Source organism: Triturus cristatus, chromosome 9, assembly GCF_964204655.1.
Source record: "Triturus cristatus chromosome 9, aTriCri1.1, whole genome shotgun sequence".
Lineage (NCBI taxonomy): Eukaryota > Metazoa > Chordata > Amphibia > Caudata > Salamandridae > Triturus > Triturus cristatus.
Genome location: NC_140592.1, coordinates 740,261,886 through 740,281,206, shown reverse-complemented (window position 1 = coordinate 740,281,206; position 19,321 = coordinate 740,261,886). Strand labels below are relative to the sequence as shown.

At 46.6% G+C, this 19,321-nt stretch overlaps 1 protein-coding gene across 18 annotated transcripts in view; it reads right to left on the bottom strand.

The window, feature by feature from the left end:
* The window catches only part of MARK2 (microtubule affinity regulating kinase 2), a 662,301-nt gene that overhangs the window by 176,624 nt on the left and 466,356 nt on the right, over positions 1-19,321 (bottom strand). For all 18 annotated transcript variants that reach the window (XM_085625997.1, XM_085625990.1, XM_085625993.1 and 15 more), the window contains exon 14: positions 277-374. In XM_085625997.1, coding sequence (XP_085482123.1) covers positions 277-374 — 98 coding nt within the window. The remainder of the gene's footprint in view (positions 1-276; positions 375-19,321) is intronic.

Genomic DNA, 19,321 nt, shown 5'->3' with positions numbered 1-19,321 from the left:
ATGAGCCCAAAGTGATCCATATTTTAGGCAGAAATAGAAGTGGTATTCTCTAGTGTGTTCATTTGGACTACAGAGTAGTGCAATAAAGGGGAATGCTTTATTGAAAAAATTAGCTGTCACCAACTCTCCAAAGCTTGCAAAAGTGGTGGCACCCTCACAAGTTGAGGCACAGATCTTTTTCCAGAGACTCACATCCATTTGAACCTGCCTGCAATCCCACACCTAAAGTTTGACTTTTCTCTGTAAGGAGAAAACCAAAAGCTGAGAATTTTGTACCTGTCTTTGCCGTTCTGTATAGAGCCTGGTCCCAGGCTGGCACGTTCAACCATAGGGGAATTCCTGCTTCGGTTGGTGCCAGTGGAGAGAACACTGTTCTGTAAAGGTGAATAGAAAAAAAACATACGATGTAAACATAAGGATGGATGAGGACCAAGTGGTCACTCACCGTGAATCGGGCATAAAGCAGTTTAATCACAGGTGCTTGAGAAAAAACATGTTTCATCATGTGAATCGTTATTAGTTCCTAAAGATTATATCCTTGTGTGTTGAATAGCCAATTATTTTAAAGATAGGCTACTTAAAAAAATAAAGACCATGAAGAAAATATATATGCAGAATCCACATTTATCCTTTATCAAATACAATTAGAATTTTTTAAAAGACAGTAAAATAATGAAAAGCATGACATGGTATGCTGCGACTTTGAGGAAACCAGAGGCTCAAATGCCTCAGAAAGAAGTGCAGTGTCAAAAAGAGTAGTTTAATTTGACTGGAAATGCTTAGTAAGAACTTGAGTAACTTATGTCTTGCTATGCAACTGGCTCAGTAGGAGCTAGAAGGATTCTTTAATAATTCAAGCAAGATGCCCACCATGCAGAGCTAGGATTACAACTAAACCATTCCTTTATCCCGGGGTCATCTTAAATATTCTTTTCTAAGGTCTACTTGCATCAATTTCATTTCTTACACTTTAGAAAGGAAGCTAAGAGAATGGAGAAAAAAGAAAGTTACCCACAAGTCCATACCATCTCATCTTTATCCATAGCTCTTTGCCACCATCAACCTAATGGCAGTATGAGAAACTGCTTCTATAGCTGCTATAACAGAATTATGCTCACTGGATGTGTGGATTATATATGAATCAAACTCAACTCAGTATGTACACCCACACTCGCCAGTTCAGTTTTTGGAAAAAGAAGCCAATTTCCTGGTGTCCTTGATTGAATGCGGAGGGTTGGCAGGAGGAAGATGATCATGGGGAAAAGCTGAAGGATTAAGATAAGTCACATTGAAAGGTAATGTTTTCTCATTCGAACATCCTGGAATCTTATCTAGTTCAAAGGAGATTATCGACATGCAACCAGGTGTCATTGCGAGTACATTTGGTGTAGTGTCAGCATTTGGAATTTTTCTGACCAAATTAATTTGTTGGCAGTTCTGAGGCCGAGAATGGGTCTGAATTAGTTCTGGTCTTTCTTCTTGATGAGAAAGTACCTGGAATATATCTCAGCGTCTCTATGTTAATGAGGAACAGGTTTCACCGCCTGCTTTTGTAAGAAGATGTTGACCTCCACTCTAAACGGTGGTAATTGGAATCAGGATGGTTTCGGAGGTATGGATGGTGGCAGAATGGTGAACCTAAGACAATATCCATTGCAAACAATATTCAGAACACAGGCATCATGTTATATGGTGGTGTTCCGCTCTTCCAGAAAAAGATATATGCTTTTCCTTATAGGAATGGGTAACGGAAAAGGGGGAAGGGAAGATAAAAGGTTTTGAATTGGATTGTTTAGCTCCATGAGCAGGCAGCTGGCTTGATCTTCCTCAAGCCTGCTTTCCCTGGCAGAGCTGGCAGGGCTGGTAGGATCGTTGGTCCTGTTGCGACTGTGTACCATTTTGTCGACAGCCCTGATACCAACAAGGTGTTTGAACCGTCTGTGAAGATAAACTGCATTGGAATGGTCTGAAGATTTTCTTTGGTTCTTTAGATTTCTCTGAACAGCTTTTAAAGTCTCCATCTCTGCCTTCATCCTCGCCATTTTGTCATTGGTGTGAGAACAAAAGAACGTGGTACCAGAAAATGGCAGACTGAAGTAAGGCGAAGCCAAGAATGCCGGAGAGCAACACGGTGGCCATATTCGTATGCCACAAGAAGGGAGAAATCTGCTGCAACGCCGATTATCTGAGTAGAGACCATCATCTCTTCAGGGAGAATTTCGTTAAAATCCTCTCGCTTGTCTCTTGGTAGAAGATCGACGAACTGCTGCAGGTATTCCCTAAGAGCTCTGCTGTATCTGCCTAGCAGGGCAGTGGTGCTTGCAGACGTCACTCTGGTTACAGCAGTACTGCAGACTTTCCGACCTACAGAGTCTCACTTGCGACTCCGTTTATTCGTAGGCACAGTGGAAGCAGGAGTAGTGGCGTCCGTTTTTTTCGCTGCCACTACTATGATGGAGTCTGGTGTTGGGTCTGTACGGAGGAAGGCAGGATCCTGCTCCAAAGGACAGTAATTCTTCTGAAGCCAGATGGAGCTGGCTTAACAGAAGCTGGGGTTAGGAATAGGTCCATTGTAGACTTTAAGAGACCAGGAACCAGAGGTAGTAAAGGTCATGCTGCTGACCTATGCTGGAGGGTCTCGAAGATCACAAATATAGTTGGTGTGGACATCGGAATATTTAATTTGGTAACCCCCTCACCAAAACTTCTATGAAGGTAGTAATGTCATTCACTGGTGAGATGCGTGTAGGAGGAGAGTCCCATTGAGCGGGAGTAGCAGCTTCCTGTCCTTTTGATGCAGTCCAGATAGTGTCTAGAGCGATATGTGAGCGCCTGGATGACGGTGATAACCTTGATCTATGATGGCAGCGCTTAGAATGATAATGATGACATGAGAGATCTGGGCCTTGGCGCAGGATCTAGTGGAGAAGGTTGAGTGGGAGAAGACCTAGACACTGGTACTGGCGCAGGAGGAGGGGGAGGAGGAGAAGGCTGTGGAAGGAGGATAGGATGTCGTGGGGGAGGTGTAGCTGGTGCTTCCCGTGACGTCGAATATGTCCTAGAGTAATCGGAATCAAGAAAAATGGAAATAAGTCTCCTTTTTCTCAGCGCTCCTTGGGGCCTGATAGAGGCTGAGAGAGTCCTCAATGTCGACCTTCCTCAGTTCCTCAGCGCCAATCTACTTGTCAACAGCGAATGACGGAGACGCTGGAATGTGGCTCACTAGAGAGGGACGTCGACCTTGATATCACCGCAAATTGACGGTGATGTGTCTACATCAACATTGAACTTGACAGGAAGTGGGCCTCGTACTAGATGGGTCTCACGACGTCCAAGAGTCGATGGAGGATTCTTCGACATCGGTTCCCCCCTTGCCTCGACGCTGATCTGCGTGCTTTGTCGATGTCGAATGGATAGACAGCAAACGTGGCAGAGTATCTCTTCAACGTTGATGTCCTCGAAGTCAACCGGGACCGATGGCGTTTTCTCGCCGTTTTTCTGACTTGGATACCCTCCAGAGACAGATGAAAGAGCCCTGGTAAAGAACTGACCCCTCCACTCCGAGGTCGGTCCTGCACATTGTGACTACTGTTTGACACTCCTCTGCGCCCTTCTCTCTATCGCGAAGAGAGGTTCTGGAAATTCTTGCAAATGTGGTATGGGTCAGGAACATGGTTGTCTGGGAGACCATTAATACATACTCTGAGGAGCTGTCTTGGTCTTTTTTCTCCCAGTCAGGGCATTTATCAAAATGAGATGGCATTTTTAAGTGAGAAACCACTATTTCCTGACAGAAAATGACAGTAAGGCAGGGAAAGACCAAAGAAGTCGAGAGAAGCAGTTATCAAAATTCAGATAAGAAATTTAAGGAAAAAACTAAAAAATGGTCGAGCACAATGCTCCAGCACCTGTGCATGACTGGATACTGGTGATCTCTGGTGCCTTAAAAGCATAGCCTCTGTTTTAGCCATACAATGACCGCCTATGAGGCTACTTTTTCTGTCTACAAAACATCTTACATTGTACTGATATTTATTGCACTGCCTTTTTTTTTACTTCATGATGAATAATTGGGCCATTGTAGCTTAAGTATATAGCCTGCATTATTTGTCTATTTTTAAGGGTCCTTACAAGCCTTCCTGAAGAACAGCGATATTCTCCACGTATGAAGATATATTAAAGAATTGCTTCGGGATCCCCGTACGCGGGCGGGACTATTTATTGCTTATGAATATACATGGAAATCCCCTACAAGACAATGAGGCGTTCCCTTCAATGTACTCCATCCATATACTCACATGATAATTGGATGGTCACTGCTAACTGTGAACAGGGTAGGAAAAAGTGATGTTCAACTAAGAGGCTAGGACCATGTGACTAACGGTTGGATGAGGTGGCCATAGTGAAACACGTTTTGACTGGTCACCCATCAGCTATTCCTAACATTTTTAAAGATTGAGCTGGCATATAAAGGAAACCTGTAGTCCAGTAAGTATCCAAAAACACCAGCTTGTGCCAGTCTTGTTTGTTTAGATATTGTTCAATATCTGGCTGATGGCAGTTGCCTCTCTGGAAAAAGGTTACACTGGAGTTCAGAACTCCCCTAGGAATTACATTATGTTGTGTGGTCTCTAAAGATTTGGGGTAGTTCAATGGGAACTCAAAAATGAATATTGTCTTGGGTGTCAAGGTTAAGACTAGTTTCTGTTTTCTCCCTTTATTCTGCTCAGATGATAAATGTTCAGGCATGAATAGCAATGACTTTTTTAACAGAGTCATCTGCAGCTTTTATGTCCCTACAGGCGTGTTTTTATGTGTTGTCTGGGATCACACATTCTAGCAGGTTAGTAGATCAGAACTTGGGTGTCAGCATTCAAATCACCACCCAATGGATAGCTATCCGTTGTTGTGCCAATATCAGTCCCACAGTCATATTTCTGGCCTGCAATTTTGAGAGCTTCTGATGCTGTACCCCCCCCCCCTCCCCCCCAGTAAGCACAGCTTGAACGGGATACCTAGCCACCTCCAAGATTGGAGTTATTGTCGCTGAAACATATGACTCATCCAGAAAAGATAGCCAGATCTCTTGGGCAGTATGGGGTAGTCTTGTATAATGTAGAAACTATCCAGGTCCCAAACAAAGTGCACCTTCAAAAAGCCCACTCCAGCCACTTTGCATTACTCATGTCTCTATGCAATCTATGAAAGGGTCGTAGAGACCACAGGGTAACTCTTTAGCAAATGGGGCCCACTGAACGGTTCTACAGATTCCGTGCCACAAATCCACCAGCAATTGGGGGTGCCTTTACCCAATAAGGAGAGCTCCTGCAGAGTGTGGGCATCTTGAGAGCCAGTATGTCTCGATCCCAATTCAATTAATCTTCAAACCAGTTCACTGCATGGACAGTGGCATAATATAAAAACAGATCCACCATGCCAAGCCTGCCTGCAAGCCAGGGAAGTTGCAGTATTTCAGGCTGCACTCAACTGCTTTCCTGCCCACATCAGGGAACCCAGCAATCTATCCAGTTGGACAAACATGGCACTAGGGACTTGGCACAGCGCATTCTGAAGCATATATATGCAGCGCAGCAGGAACACCATTTCAGCAAAGGTCACAAGGCCCATCGAGAGTAACAGGGCTAGCCACAGCACCACAGAGTGGTCTAGACCCGTCAACACTTTCCCTACATTCAGGTCGTATTGATCTTTAGTGTCATGCGACACCCAGATAATGAAACGTATAGTTTACCTGTTGGTGTAGTTTTGCAGCTTGAAGACTTTCTGGATTCACTATGCTGTGCATTATGCCGCCATCTAGTGGTTGGGTCCAGAATTGTTGTATTTCTCTCTTTTTTTTATACCACTATTTGGTGTCCTTCGAGACGTCGACGTGCTTCCTCCGGAAGCTCACACCTTTGGTCGCCATCTTTGGATTTTTTTTCTCTTTTAATAGTGGTTTTCCTGTTTTAATAGTCTTCCTCCTGTCTCATCTTTCTGGCGGAGGAGGGTGGTATCGCTAGTGAATCCAGAAAGTCTTAAAGCTGAAAAACTACACCGACAGGTAAGAAACTATACGTTTTGCAGCGTGAATCTTTCTGGATTCACTATGCTTTGCATAGACTTTGTAGTGGTTTGCTAGTTTTGTGGTGGAAGATGAGCGATGGTTACTGAATATGTGTTGTAAGACCTTCTGTTCCACTTGCGCTTCTTTGTTCATTTGAATATCTACACAGTAGTGCTTAGTGAACGTGTGCACTGAGGACCATGTAGCTGCCTGGCTAATGTCTTGAATAGGTGCATTTGCTAGGAAAACAGTTGTTGCTCCTTTTTTCCTTGTTAGGTCTCGGCTAGCGAAGGCTGCGCTTGAGCAGTCTCGCTCGCGAGATTTAATGACTTGGAGTAGTGGGGCTTTAACCCGCCCCTCTTCTCTCCTTCTCCATTGGCTGGCCTCTGAAATGCTGGTCAGCCATTGGAGAAGAGGTTTGTCTCTCCAAACAAGCCCCATCTTTGTGCGATTCGTGGGCGTGTTTTTTCGATTCTTTCTCTGGGCGTGTTTTTTTTAATACACGCCCACAAGACAGCATGTCTTGCTCACGCTGCCAACACGCGCCAGTCGGCTGTGATTGGTTGGCAACTACCAACTAAGCACTGTGATTGGTGGACCTTGTCAACCAATCAGAGAGCCTACTGGCGCGTGCAGGCAGCATGGGGTCCCTAAGGCACTGCGACGCGCTGAGTGACTTCTAGGCGCAGCCGGGCATCTCTTGGTGGCTTTACCCGCACACCGGGAAGGACCCCTTTTACCCTCTCTTCTTACCTCACGTATGCTGCTATGAAGGCCACAGCGTGATTATATGTGCGCATCCATACATCATGTCGCAACCACACGTTGTTAAAAGTTTATTTGGCTTCAGTTGTCAGACGAGGGATGAACTCGACTTGCTGGAGATCCAGAGAGGTGAGGGAAGCCGCCTCTGCTGGGGTCTCGGGTGCAGAGCCTGGAGACAGCGCACCGAAGGGTGTCTAGGCGTAAGAACGCTCCTGCGTAGACATCAAAGCAGTCGGGCATTGTCTCGGTGTGTTTCTTCTCTCATTCTGATTGCCCTGATAGATGTGACATCACCAGGGGACACAACTCCGAAGCCACCAGGCCCGCCATTGTGCAGCCATTGTCACCGAGCAGCGAGGAGCGATGTCCGTCTCCTAGGATCCAGGAGCCTGTGTGCCCAGGCATGCTTTCATGTCCTTGATCCTCCTGGCTGGTGGTGAGAAATCCTGCCGGGGCGCTAGGCGGGGGACATGTCACCACAAAACAGCAAAAGGGACGCGAGGGCACAGGAGGGGACGCGGAGGTGGGAGTGAGACGTTCGAACCGGCGTGCATGCCTCCTCCTGCGGGAGACTTCACCCGCCCGATCACGGGCTTAATCGCCTACTGCCTGACAAGCGGGGCCCGGCCCCGACACTGAAAGCCGCAAGACTGACTATGTGGCGCTGATTGACAGAGTTCACGGTGCGATGTGGGTCCCCTGTCATGTGCAGTGCGTGTTTCAAACTCCCAGAAGAGCTATGTACATTAATCAGAAACATTGATTAGTCTTGATTAATTTGTTATAAATGTGCTCAACATTTTACTTGTGAGATGCAATGCATCGTCAAACTGTAAGCAGCATTTATCCTGGTACTAAACGCCCGTGTATATTTCTGTGTAGTTAGTATTAGGGTTTTCGTATAGCGTGACGTCTGCACAGTAGCCCACGCCAGCCACCTGTGGGAAACTTTAATACATTTCTAATTGGTTACTAAGGTTTACTTAATTAACTGTCATTTTTTAAGTCTAGGAAGGCCAGAAATGCTCCAGGGTTCAGTCACTCACCAGCATGGCATTTTCCACTTCACCGCTAACCAGACATCAGATGCCAGGGGCGACACATGTACCCTCAAATCCACACTTTCTTGGTAACCTAAGACTAGGGCTGTAAGTAGGATAAACAAGCATTGCGGCACCAACGCTTTACTTTTAATGTTAAATGTAAAGCGCGGGTGCCGCGATTATATCAAAAGTAAAGAAATAGATGTTTTTTTCTATTTCTTTACTTTTGGTATAATCACATTTAAAGAAACTGCATTGTTATTTACAATGTCAATAGCTTAATCTCTCTCAAATGTGAGACCCAGAGATGTCCCAGCCCTTCCTAAACTTTCCAGGCCCTGTGAGGAAGAGAGGGAGACCCGCCTCAACTTGAACAACAAACACAGACACTTCTCAGCAGACCCCTGCACTCTTTAGACCTCGGACATGAGAAAAGGGTGCAGAAACTGTCCCCACAAGTTACTGCTGACCAGGAGACCCCTGCCGGCTTTCTGAACTGAAAGATCGGCCTCCACTTTCAAACCCAGTCCAGCTTACTGCATGTTCAAGTGATTTTCTTTTTTCTCCATGGGTTAGTAGTCCTGTTCGACATTTAATTCATTCAGCCCTACAAAGACCAGAATCAAGAAAAGTATCCGAGCGCTTTACACATGCACCAGTTACTGTTTTTGACAATATCCTTGTGTATTTCGCTGCATCAAAAATTATAAATCTCAAAACTTCTTTTCCACCGATAATGTGTCAATTTTTATTAGTCATTTATTTTTTAAATGCTTAATTTTTAGTGATAAATGCAAAGATCTAAAAACAACGGTGCCACTTCTGCGTTGGATCCCAAGATCAATGTGTATGTCTAGATCTATGTGTGTGTGTGTGTGTGTGTGTGTGTGTGTGTGTGTGGCTCTGTGTATGTATGTGTGGCTCTGTGTGTGTGGCTTTGTGTAAGTGTGGGTGGCTGTGTGGGAGGCTCTATGTGTGTGCCTCTGTGTGTGTGGCTTTTTTTGTAGGTGGCTCTATGCGTGGGTGGCTCTCTCTGTGTGTGGGTAACTCTGTGTGTGTGGGTAACTCTGTGTGTGTAGGTGGCTCTGTGTGGGTGGGTGGCTCTGTGTGGGTGGGTGGCTCTGTGTTTTTGGCTCTGTGTGTGGGTGCAAATGCAATAGGTCTCGCATTTGAGAGAGATTAAGCTATTGACATTGTAAATAACAATGCCATTTCTTTAAATGTTTTAAAAACAAAAACAAACAAAAATAATGTCATGAGCAATGCCAATAGCTCTAACTTTAACAATGCCGAGACCATTGCATTGTAAATGCTTGTTGAATGAGCGTGCGTTGCTCCTTGTAATTCTTGTCCTGCTTGTTTGTGGCAGAACTGTATGGTTTGTGCAATCCATCGTGCAATGGTATTTTTCGTAACTGATCGTTCCAAAAAACTGCTGGCAAAAGACACAAAGCATTGCTTTGCCTTTCTGTACTCTTTTGTCCTTTCTATATAGTGCACTGGCGTCCAGTGTGTGTAACGCCGTTTCTGTGGTTTTTTTTTTTTTTTAAACTTGGTATTTGTATTGTCTGGTTTATGTGGAACCTTGACACCACCTTTGGAATGAAATGTGGGTCTGTTCTCATTACGATCCTGTCATTGTGTATTTGTAGGTAGGGCTCTTGTAGTGTTAGCGCTTGTAATTCGCTTACTCTTTGTAGAAATGTGATAGCTACTAAGAAGGCTGCTTTTAGCTAGAGCATATGCAGTATTGCTTTATGAATAGGCTCAAATGGTGCCTTCATCAATTGAGTTAGCACTACGTTGAGGTTCCATGCCGGAGGTGGCATTCTGTTTGGCGGTGCGATTCTCTTTGCCCCTTCTAGAAATCTCTCTACTACTTGGGAAGTGAAGAAGCTCATCCCGGTTTCTCCTCTTGTATAAGCCACTATCGCTGCTAAGGGAACACTTAAAGATGTGTAGCTTAGTTTATTTGGTAGTAGATGTGTTAAGTACTTTAGTACTGTTGATTCCTTGGTAATTCTTTGTAGTTTCTCCCAAATGCACCATTCGTGGAATCTTTTCCACTTTGCTACATAGCACTTCCTTGTGGTAGGCCTCCTTGCCTCTCTAAGCACCACCATTGCGCTTGCTGGTAGTTTGAGGTGTGCAAACTCTAGGTCTTCAGGAGCCATGCTGCCAGGCTGAGGCTCTCTGGCTCTGGGTGTAGCACCCTTCCGTTTTGCATCGTTAATAGATCCTTCCTTGTGGGGAACCTGTTTCATGTTGCTGAATCTGCATTTGTTTAGTACTCTCTGTAGCAGGGTTATCAGTGGAAAAGCATAGGCAAATGGCCCTGACCAGCTTATCCATAGCGCATTCCCTAGGGACCGTTTGCACGGTTCTCTGGATGCAAAGTGTTGGCATTTTGACTTTTGGTGTGTTGCAAATAGGTCTATTTGCAGAGTTCCCCATTTGTGGAATACCTTCTGGATTTCTTGTTGATTGTTTTCCCATTCATGGGATGCTGACGTCTGTCTGCTGAGTCGGTCTGCTTCTACATTGTCCTTCCCTGGTAGATGTATTGCTAGCAAGTCTATTTGTCTTGGAATTGCCCGTCTCCATATTTCCTGTGCTAGCACGGATAGTGTCAATGATTGTGTTCTTCCTTGTTTGTTGATGTAGAACATGGTGGTAGTATTGTCTTTTTCGATTAGTATCCTGTGTCCGTACAGTTGTTTTTGAAAGGCTTTTAAGGCTAGAAACACTGTCTTCAGCTCTAGGTAGTTGATGTGTTTTATCGCATCCTGTTGTGACCACAATCCCCTTTCCTTGAGGGTGTTTGTGTGTGCTCCCCACCCCATCTGGGAGGCATCTTTTGTGATGGTCCTTGTTGGAGTTGGTTGTGTGAATGGTTTCACTTGTGGTATGTTCCTTTTGTTCCACCACGCTATTTCGTGCTGTACTGTTTGCGTGACAACCACTAGATCTTCCCAACTCACTGTGACCATTGCTGATGGATCCATTCTTAGAATGGTCTCATGTGTAGGCGAATATTTGGGACAAAATGTATGCATGATGCCACCATTCCCATCAGTTTACCCACTGTCCTCACTGTCAGAGCTTGCCCCTTGTGGTAAAGACGTGTCTCCTTCAATATTGCCAAAGTTCTTTGTGCTCGGAAACACCTTGCCCTGTATGGTGTTGATCTCCGCCCCTAAGAATATCTTCACTTGTTCTGGTTCTTTTGATGACTTTCCCCAATGGATTGAAAACCCTAGTTGGACTAGTGTTTGTATGACCTCTTGCATGTGCCGCTTGCACTTGATGTATGAGCTTGCTTTTACCAGCCAGTCGTCGAGGTACGGGTATACATGTATTCCTTGCCTCCTTAAGTGTGCTGCTACTGCTGCCAAGCATTTTCTGAATACCCTTGGTGCGGATTTGAGTCCGAATGCTAGCACTGTGAACTGGTAGTGAGTCTTGTTGATCATAAACCTTAGTAGTTTGTGTTTGCTGTTGACGGGGATGTGCAAGTAAGCGTCCTTTAAGTCAATAGTTGCCATGTAATCCCCTTCCTGTAACTGGAGTATTACTTCTTGGATGGATGTTATTTTGAATCAGAGTTTTTATGAACTTGTTTAAGCACCTTAGATCCAGAATTGACCATAAAGTTTAGTCCACCTTTGGTATGAGGAAGTAGGTGGAGTAGACACCCTTGTTCCGTTACCTGTATGATACTATTTCTATGGCCCTTTTCTTTAGAAGTTCCTGTGCTTCTTGTAGCAAAAGAGAACGCTTCTTTGCCGAGTGTACTCTGCTTTTTGGTCTTTTGTTTGGAGGTGGTTTTTCTAGCTCTATACAGTAACCGTATTGTATGAGGTTTAGTATCCATTTTTCTGATGTGTTCTTCCTCCACTCCTGAAAGAAGTGTTTTATCCTGCCTCCTACTGGTGTTATGTGCTGGAGGAACTGTTTTTGGTCTTGAGTTAGTTCTATCCTTTGATGCACCCCTAGGGATGTTGACTGGGTGTGCGTCGGTCCTGCAGCGGAGTCACTTGGATGTGGGTTGTTGACCCCCTCTCTGTCCGTTTCCTCTTCCTCATGCGCGCCCTCGAAAGGATTGTCCTCGGGCTGGTACTGCCAGTTTTGCTGCTGCTGTCGGCCTTTGTTACCTCCTTGATAACCCTGTTAGAAGGTATGGTGTGGTGCCACAGGTTGGTGAATCCCCCTAGCCGTTGGTCTTAGTGAAGGTGTTTCCCTTCTCATTCCTCTGAACTGTAGCACCCCCATGGACCGGTCTGTCTCATTGTGCTTTTTGAGTTGATTTAGTTTCTCGTCAACTGGAGCGCCGAAAAGCTGTTCCCCGTTGAAGGGTGTGTTGGGGATGTTGTTTTGTACCTCGGTCTTAAAGCCTGAAATCCTTATCCAGGCATGTCTTCTCTCTGTTACTCCCAGCATCATCTGTCTGCTTGAAGTCTCTGCTGGGTCTAGGGCTGACTTCAGACATGTATTTGCCATGTTCTTTCCCTTTTCTACCAAGTGGCTCACCCTTCTCTGGTATTGCTCTGGTAGGTGTTTTAGTAGTTCGTACACTTCTTCCCAGTGCTGGTATGCATGCCGTTGATGAGCGCACTGGAATTGGTGATGCGCCATTGGATCGCCGCACTCTTTTCCATCTTCCTCCCCATTAGGTCCATTCTCCTGCTCTCCTTGTCTGGAGGTGGTCCTAGCCGTGGATGTTATGATTGAATTCGCTGGTACTGATCCCTTAATATACATAGGGTCCTTGGAAGGGTTTGTATTTTTTCTCCGTCCATGGGGTTACTGCTTTACACATAGCAAGTTCCCTGAAGGCCTCCTTCCCCTGGTCCAGCACAATTGGGAGCATGGGTAGAAACTGGCTTCTTGTCTGTGATGGCAACATTGTCTCCAAGAGGAAGCAAGATTGGGGTTTCTCTACCTCTAGCTGCACTCCATATGTGTCTGCAGCCCGTTTGATGACTTGGTTGTAGATCCCAATGTCGTCCGGCGGCGAAGGATTCTACTCCCTCTTCCCACCGGTGTCGAGATCCTGCCACTGCACGTCCTGCACCTCCGAGGATGTCGAGCCCTGGTAAGTTTGTTAGTCTTCCTCACCTTCGGCATCACCGTAATACAGCTCTTCCTCCTCCTGTTCCTCAACAGGTTCTGGTGTGGTCAGTGGTTGAATTTCCTCGACGCACCTTTCGGCTTTGGCCGTGGGTTTCGACGGAATAGTGAACTGTTTCATCCTCTCGTCGAAGTCCCTCTTGCGTTGCAAGATGCTTGCCATTTCGGCCTCGAGCCTTTTCTTTTTTTTCTCCATCTCGGACGCGTGTTCGGCGTCGAGAGTTTTGGCTTTACTCTTCCCAGTTGACGACGTTGTAGCTGCTTTCAACCCTTCATTTTTCGACGTCAAAGCGTCCCTTTCGAGACTGCTCTTCAACGCCTTTGCCTCATCTTGGGTTTTCACCGTCTGGGAGTCCTTGTCGAAGGAACCAACGGGCTGTTTGTCCTTGGATGCAGTTGCGGATGTTTCGACGACAATGCTCCTTTCAAGGACTTCGACTCAATTTTCCGGATGTCAGTGGAGTGCCTGAGGTTCGACGACTCTTACCTCCTTTGGCGTTTTCTTTTCGACCTCGACTATGGAGTCCTCCGGTCCTTCGGCAAAGTTGTCTTCTCCACTGGAGAGTCCTAAATCTCGGAGCGATGGAGGTGTCCCCTGCATGCTGTAGTTTGCTCTTCTTTGCCTCTCTCTTACTTTGAGGGTTTTTGGAGTGAATGCCGCGCAGGCGTTGCAGTCCTCGCTTTGATGGTCGAGCGGCAGGCAGAGATTGCAAACTGGGTATTGGTCCTTCTGCGCATTCTTGTGGTGGCAGTTGGCGCAGAATTTAAAGGGAGTTTTGTCCATCACAGCGACCAGGGAGCCCCCTGTGTGCGAATACGCCGTAGAAAACGTTGAAGTTCAGTGTTTTTTTCTCCTCCTTCATCGTCAGTTACGTGGCTTGTACTCCGGTATGTTCGCCAGTGATTTCTCAATCTTCCTGTTGTATTCCGTGGATTCTTCTCTCCAAAGTTGTGGAGCTCCTTCACTGTAGATCCAGACCCAACGGCGGAAAAAAGTATCTGAAGATGGAGACCAAAAGTTGGGAGCTTCCGGAGGAAGCACGTCGACGTCACGAAGGACACCAAATGATGGTATGACTACGCTTAACTGGGCCACGAAAAAAAAAAAAATACAACAATTCTGGATCCAACCACTAGATGGCGGAATAATGCACAGCATAGTGAATCCAGAAAGATTCACGCTGCAAAACCTTTGCGTTTCCCATTCTATCCCCAATCCCAGGGGATGGTCCGCCTCTGGTTGTCTCAGTTGCCCCATTGGGAACAACCTGGATTTAGCCTGGTTGGTATGTAAGCCGGACATCCGAGCAAAGGTCGCGCATTAGAGGGGTGGAGAGCTATGGATACCGGAGGTACACTAAGGTGTTGTCAGCGTATATTGAGACAACCTGTTGCAACAGTCTGACACCCCAGGAGCCGAGCCTCCAAGCTAGTGGTTCCACCGCAAGTTCTAAAACTAGCAGCAAGAGGGAGCGCCCCTGTCTGGTGCCCCTTCCTAATTTCCAAGTTTCAGAGACCAAGCAGCCCGTACGCACTCCCCATCAGGACCGTGTAGAGGAGTTTCACCCACTGAATAATCCACGGTTCAAAGTCGATCTTCAGGAGTACCTCCCACATGTAGTGCCAGCCGACTGTATCAAATGTGGGTTCCGAACCTAAGATAAGGAGCACACAGGAATCGTCTGAGGACTCTAGCTCATGCAGCACATGGCTCAGGCCCCAGATGTTGTGAATTATCAATTCTCTCATAAAAGGCAGTAGTGTACCAGTCTCTGTTGCTTCCAGGAATCCCTGCAAGAAACTTTCTAGTATAAAGGTAGGCAATATGTGAAGGGGCTCTACTGGGAGTCCTGCTATTTCAAGAATTTTACCCTGGGGCTTGTCAGCTACAGATTCCTTAAGTTACTTCAGCAGCTTCTCTAATGACTGGCGCTGCTCTGTCATGAGGCGAGGCAGTTCTGTCTCAGCAAGATAGTATTCCAAGTTCTCTCAGGCAGGTCACCGCACCAGTGCGAACGCCAACTGTAAGCTGCAGAGGCCGCATTTATGCTCCCTCTGTCAAAAATGGTCTTGCCTCCCTCTGCATTCATCAACAGTATATGTGTGGGCAGTCTCTCTTCAACAGCCGAGCTTTCGGATTTGTCGCCTTCCCGAAACAGTCACTGCCTGTACTGTGGGCGGACACATGTTTCCAGTGTTGTCCAGGTGTTTCCTAGTTGTCTTTTCACAGTGGCAAGCTCCTGAAGACCGGAGGGTGTCTCTCAAGTTGCCTGCGCACACCGTATACTTGCATCAAGCATCCCCCGAAAAGGGCAACTTTGTAGGTCTCCCACTTCATAGCTCTGCTGCTCACAGATCCCTGGTTCTCGCGGAAGAACAAGTTCGTATACCCTCAGACTTGAATTAAGAAAGCTGTATCTGTTAATACCTTTGTTTGCAGGAGACAGTAGTATCTTAGGTCTGTGTCATCCTAGCGTCAGAAGCAGCGGTGAGTGATCTGACCGGTACCGATCCAAGGATGCAGTCTGCTTATGCATGTCAATGTCTTCCCTGTGCCCTGGGACAAAGTCTAGTCTACGAAGGGTCCTCTGAAACGGGGAATCGAAAGAGTACTTCTTGTCTCCTGGATATTGGTGGTGCCATACTTCAAACATGTTCAGTTCCACTAGGACCTCACTGGGCGCCAGATCCAGATTTGGTTTCACACACAGCCTTTCCAACTGTCAATTTAATACACAGTTGAAATCACAAGCCCAAATGAGAATCATATTCATATAAGGAGCTACCACCTGCAGCAATTCACGTCAGTACCCCTCTAGCATAATTAAAATAGGTGGCACCTTACATATGTCCCCTCCAGCGTTTCCCTATCCTCACAGACTCTGCTCTAAGGAGGTGCATTGCTTGAAGCAGTGCGATCTAATTTTATAGTGGTGTAGACAGGAGAAAAACTCTGTACCTCTTATAGCAACTGCACAGGCCCGAACATTCTACGTCACAAGTGATCTGCCAATAACACCTGACAAAGTGCAATAAGAATCATATCCATAGCTGACTTGATTATCTGGCCCAGGCTCGCCCCATTCCCATTGGCCCTCAGTGTATGTGCCAACCCTGACGTCAGCTGCCATTCCTGGCTCAATAACATCTGCAGTACCCGAATCTCTGCTCCTGTCCTACCCTTCCCTTCAGCAAGGGCTCCACCCTGCAAGTCCCTTATGAATGGTTGTGCACTCATCTCCTATCCACCCACCCACCTAAATAGTTAGTCAATTCAAACACTAGAAAGAACAAGCATTTACAATGCAATGGGTCTAGTAACTGCGATTTTTTTAGCTATTGGCATTGTAAATGGCAATGCCTTTTAAAAAACTTAAAAGCCATTGTTATTTACAATACAAAAAGCAACACCTATTGCACTGCATAGCGCGTGTCCGTTACTGAACATATCTCGTAAGTAGGGATGGTGCTGTGCAGGTGAGAGCTGCAGGGTTGAAATTTAAAATACCCTGCAGTACTCTTAGGTGACGCAGATGTGTGATGAATAAAAGCAGCCCCCTGCTGTAGGAGATGGGCAGTTACTGCCCGGTACGGAGTGCCTGCACTTATTCAGTTTGAGAAGGAGTACTCAGCACTGCTCCAATACATGTTAATTGGAGAGCACCGGCACTTCTCAGGAGTAAACAGGTAGTAAGTACTAGGACTAATGTTTTTCCACCCGCCCTCGCAATCTCAAAAAGCACATTTCATTGAAAACCTAAATTTAATTTAGAACAGAAAAGGCAAGACATTGCTAAATTCAGTGAACATGCCTATTTTCTTTATCACATCTCCCCGGGGGTGGGTCAGTATTCTGGCTGGCCATTCCTGGGATGTTTCTTGAATTTAAAACTGTACCCAGGCACTTACGCCGCTTCCAGTTTTTTTCTTCTTTTTTCCTGGCATTGCTTCTCCATTGCAACCCTTCCTCTGCCCCCTCCAATTCTTTTGTTTTTATTAGAAGTTTATGAAGTCGCCTATATTTAATATGGATTCTGCCATGTTAAGCCATCCATAAGGCTATCAGAAGAGCTTCCTTCTCCAGGCACTGCCGGATTAGGGCAGTTTTTCAGGCCGTGCTAACCCAGGGCTCTGGGTAATTAAAGGTGTGGGAGCTGAGAAATTGCTCGCGCACTCTTCTCCGAGCGCCATTCATTTCCATCCCCGCTTTTCACTCCTCCCAGGCGCTTCTCGCGGACGTAATAACCATTCGACAACTCATGAGTGGCAGCGAATAATGATGTGCGTTCCAGGAAAAAGTCCAGCTTTTTCTAACTGTTAACACTCGGTTGGACAGAGCTGCGGCGACGGGGGTCAAGAGTCCAGCGCACCTGTCCCAGGCCCAGCTGACAAGTGTCCATCGATAACCATGGAAAGGGCGCAGGCTTTCAGGTCTAGTCTACTGTGCACAAAACCTAGGTTAGAATCGAAAACGAGGGCTGCAGCTGAGCCTGGTTCACATATATTTGATGCGTGAAACATACTAGAACACATACACACTCTGCATGCAAAGTTGGCATGTGATGCGAAAAACCATTTTACGTGTCTCAGGATCATGTTCAAACGGTGGAGAGCCGCGCAAGCTCGCTCGCGCGCGAGTCAGTGTGCACGGTAGTGCTGCAGACTTTATTATCTTTAGGGGAGGGGCATCTGTTTCTAATTAGCATGGCCGCGCTAAGGCCATGCTAATTAGAAACAGATGCCCTCCTTAAAGATAAGTGCTTCAGAACAGCCGTGAAGCAGACCCAGTCCGGATGGGCCGTCCAAAAGGGAGAAAGGGCAGTGACCTAAAAGCATCATTTTCAATGGAAAGCCAGCGTTTAGCATAAACGCTGACGCGACTCAAAAAAATGATGGGCGGGGCTTCAAGTCCCCTTCTGAAATCTCTCTCACTTTAGGTCTCGCCAAGCGAGCAACGCATGCGCTGCAACGCTAGGCGAGACCTACAAACAACAGAGTGCAAGCTAACCCTGGGCGGACAACTACACTACGCTCGCGAAGTTTGTGCTACTTTGCGCTACACGAATTGCACGTAGCGCAGTGCAAAATCGCGTAGCGGGCATTTTTTGCTCGCGGTCCTCAACGTCAAGTTGGCAACCGCGAGTGAGCAAAATGACATCCCAGCGAGACTTTTTCCTCGTTCGCGATCAGCAACATCAATTTGCCGATCACAAGCGAGGAAAATAAACTTCCCGGCGAGATTCTCAACGCGGGGAGCTCAGGTTTCTCATTGCAAGTGGTCGCGTATGCTCACGACGAGACACTACCAGTCCGCGTTGAGAAAGTTGCCGCTCGAGTAAAAATCTACTCGAGCGGCAGAAAACGACAGCTCGCACTGTGCAAGATGCAGTTTTCAATGATTGCGCGGTGCGGACAAGCATCCGGCACTGTGCAATCATCGCGAACAGCACACTATGCGTAGCGCTACGCTTATCTCGCGTAGTGCAAAGTGCACTCCGCATAGCGCTACTACGCGAACTACGCCCAGGGTTAGTGCAAGCACCCTCGGAACAATGAAGAGCAAGTTTCTTACCTTTGGTAACAATTTATCTTGTAGATACCTATTCTAGTTGTAGATTCTTCACCTTAGAATTTCCCCCAGGCATCAGTCTGGATCCGTAGATTTTTCATTAGCAGTATCGCTGTGCTTCAGTAGGTGGCATCAGAAGACTCCGCATCAGTGCCTTGCGCGCCGGAAAGAATGTCACGGGACTAACAGACGCTGCCCAGGCATGCTGACGAACAAGTAACTTACCTTCGGTAACGATGTATCTGTAAGAAACATTAGTTAGATTCCTAACCTTAGAATAGCCCCAGGCGTCAGGCTGGATCCGGAAAGAATTTTGTAGCAATACCCCTTGCGTGTTGCTAGGCGTCGTCTGCGGCTCTGCGTCAGTCGTCGGCGTTGTGCGCCAGAATGACATCGGAGTACTTAGACGCCGCCCTCGCGCACTGACGTCAGTTCTTATACATAGCTTTCCGCACCAGGAACGCTGAGCCATGCAAGAGACCGATACTGGTGCCAAAAAATCTAGGGCCCTAAAAGGGAGAACCTTAACCCTAGATGTCGGTTCGCAGAACGGGGAGGCTGGGTGGGTCGGTGAGGAATCTAACTAATGTTTCTTACAGATACATCGTTACCGAAGGTAAGTAACTTGTTCATCTGAAAGAAACACGTTAGTTAGATTCCTCACCTTAGAATAGATACCCCAGCAATACCAACCCCGGAGGTGGGCCTGCGAACCAAGATCACACCAGAAAGTCCTGGAGAACAGAA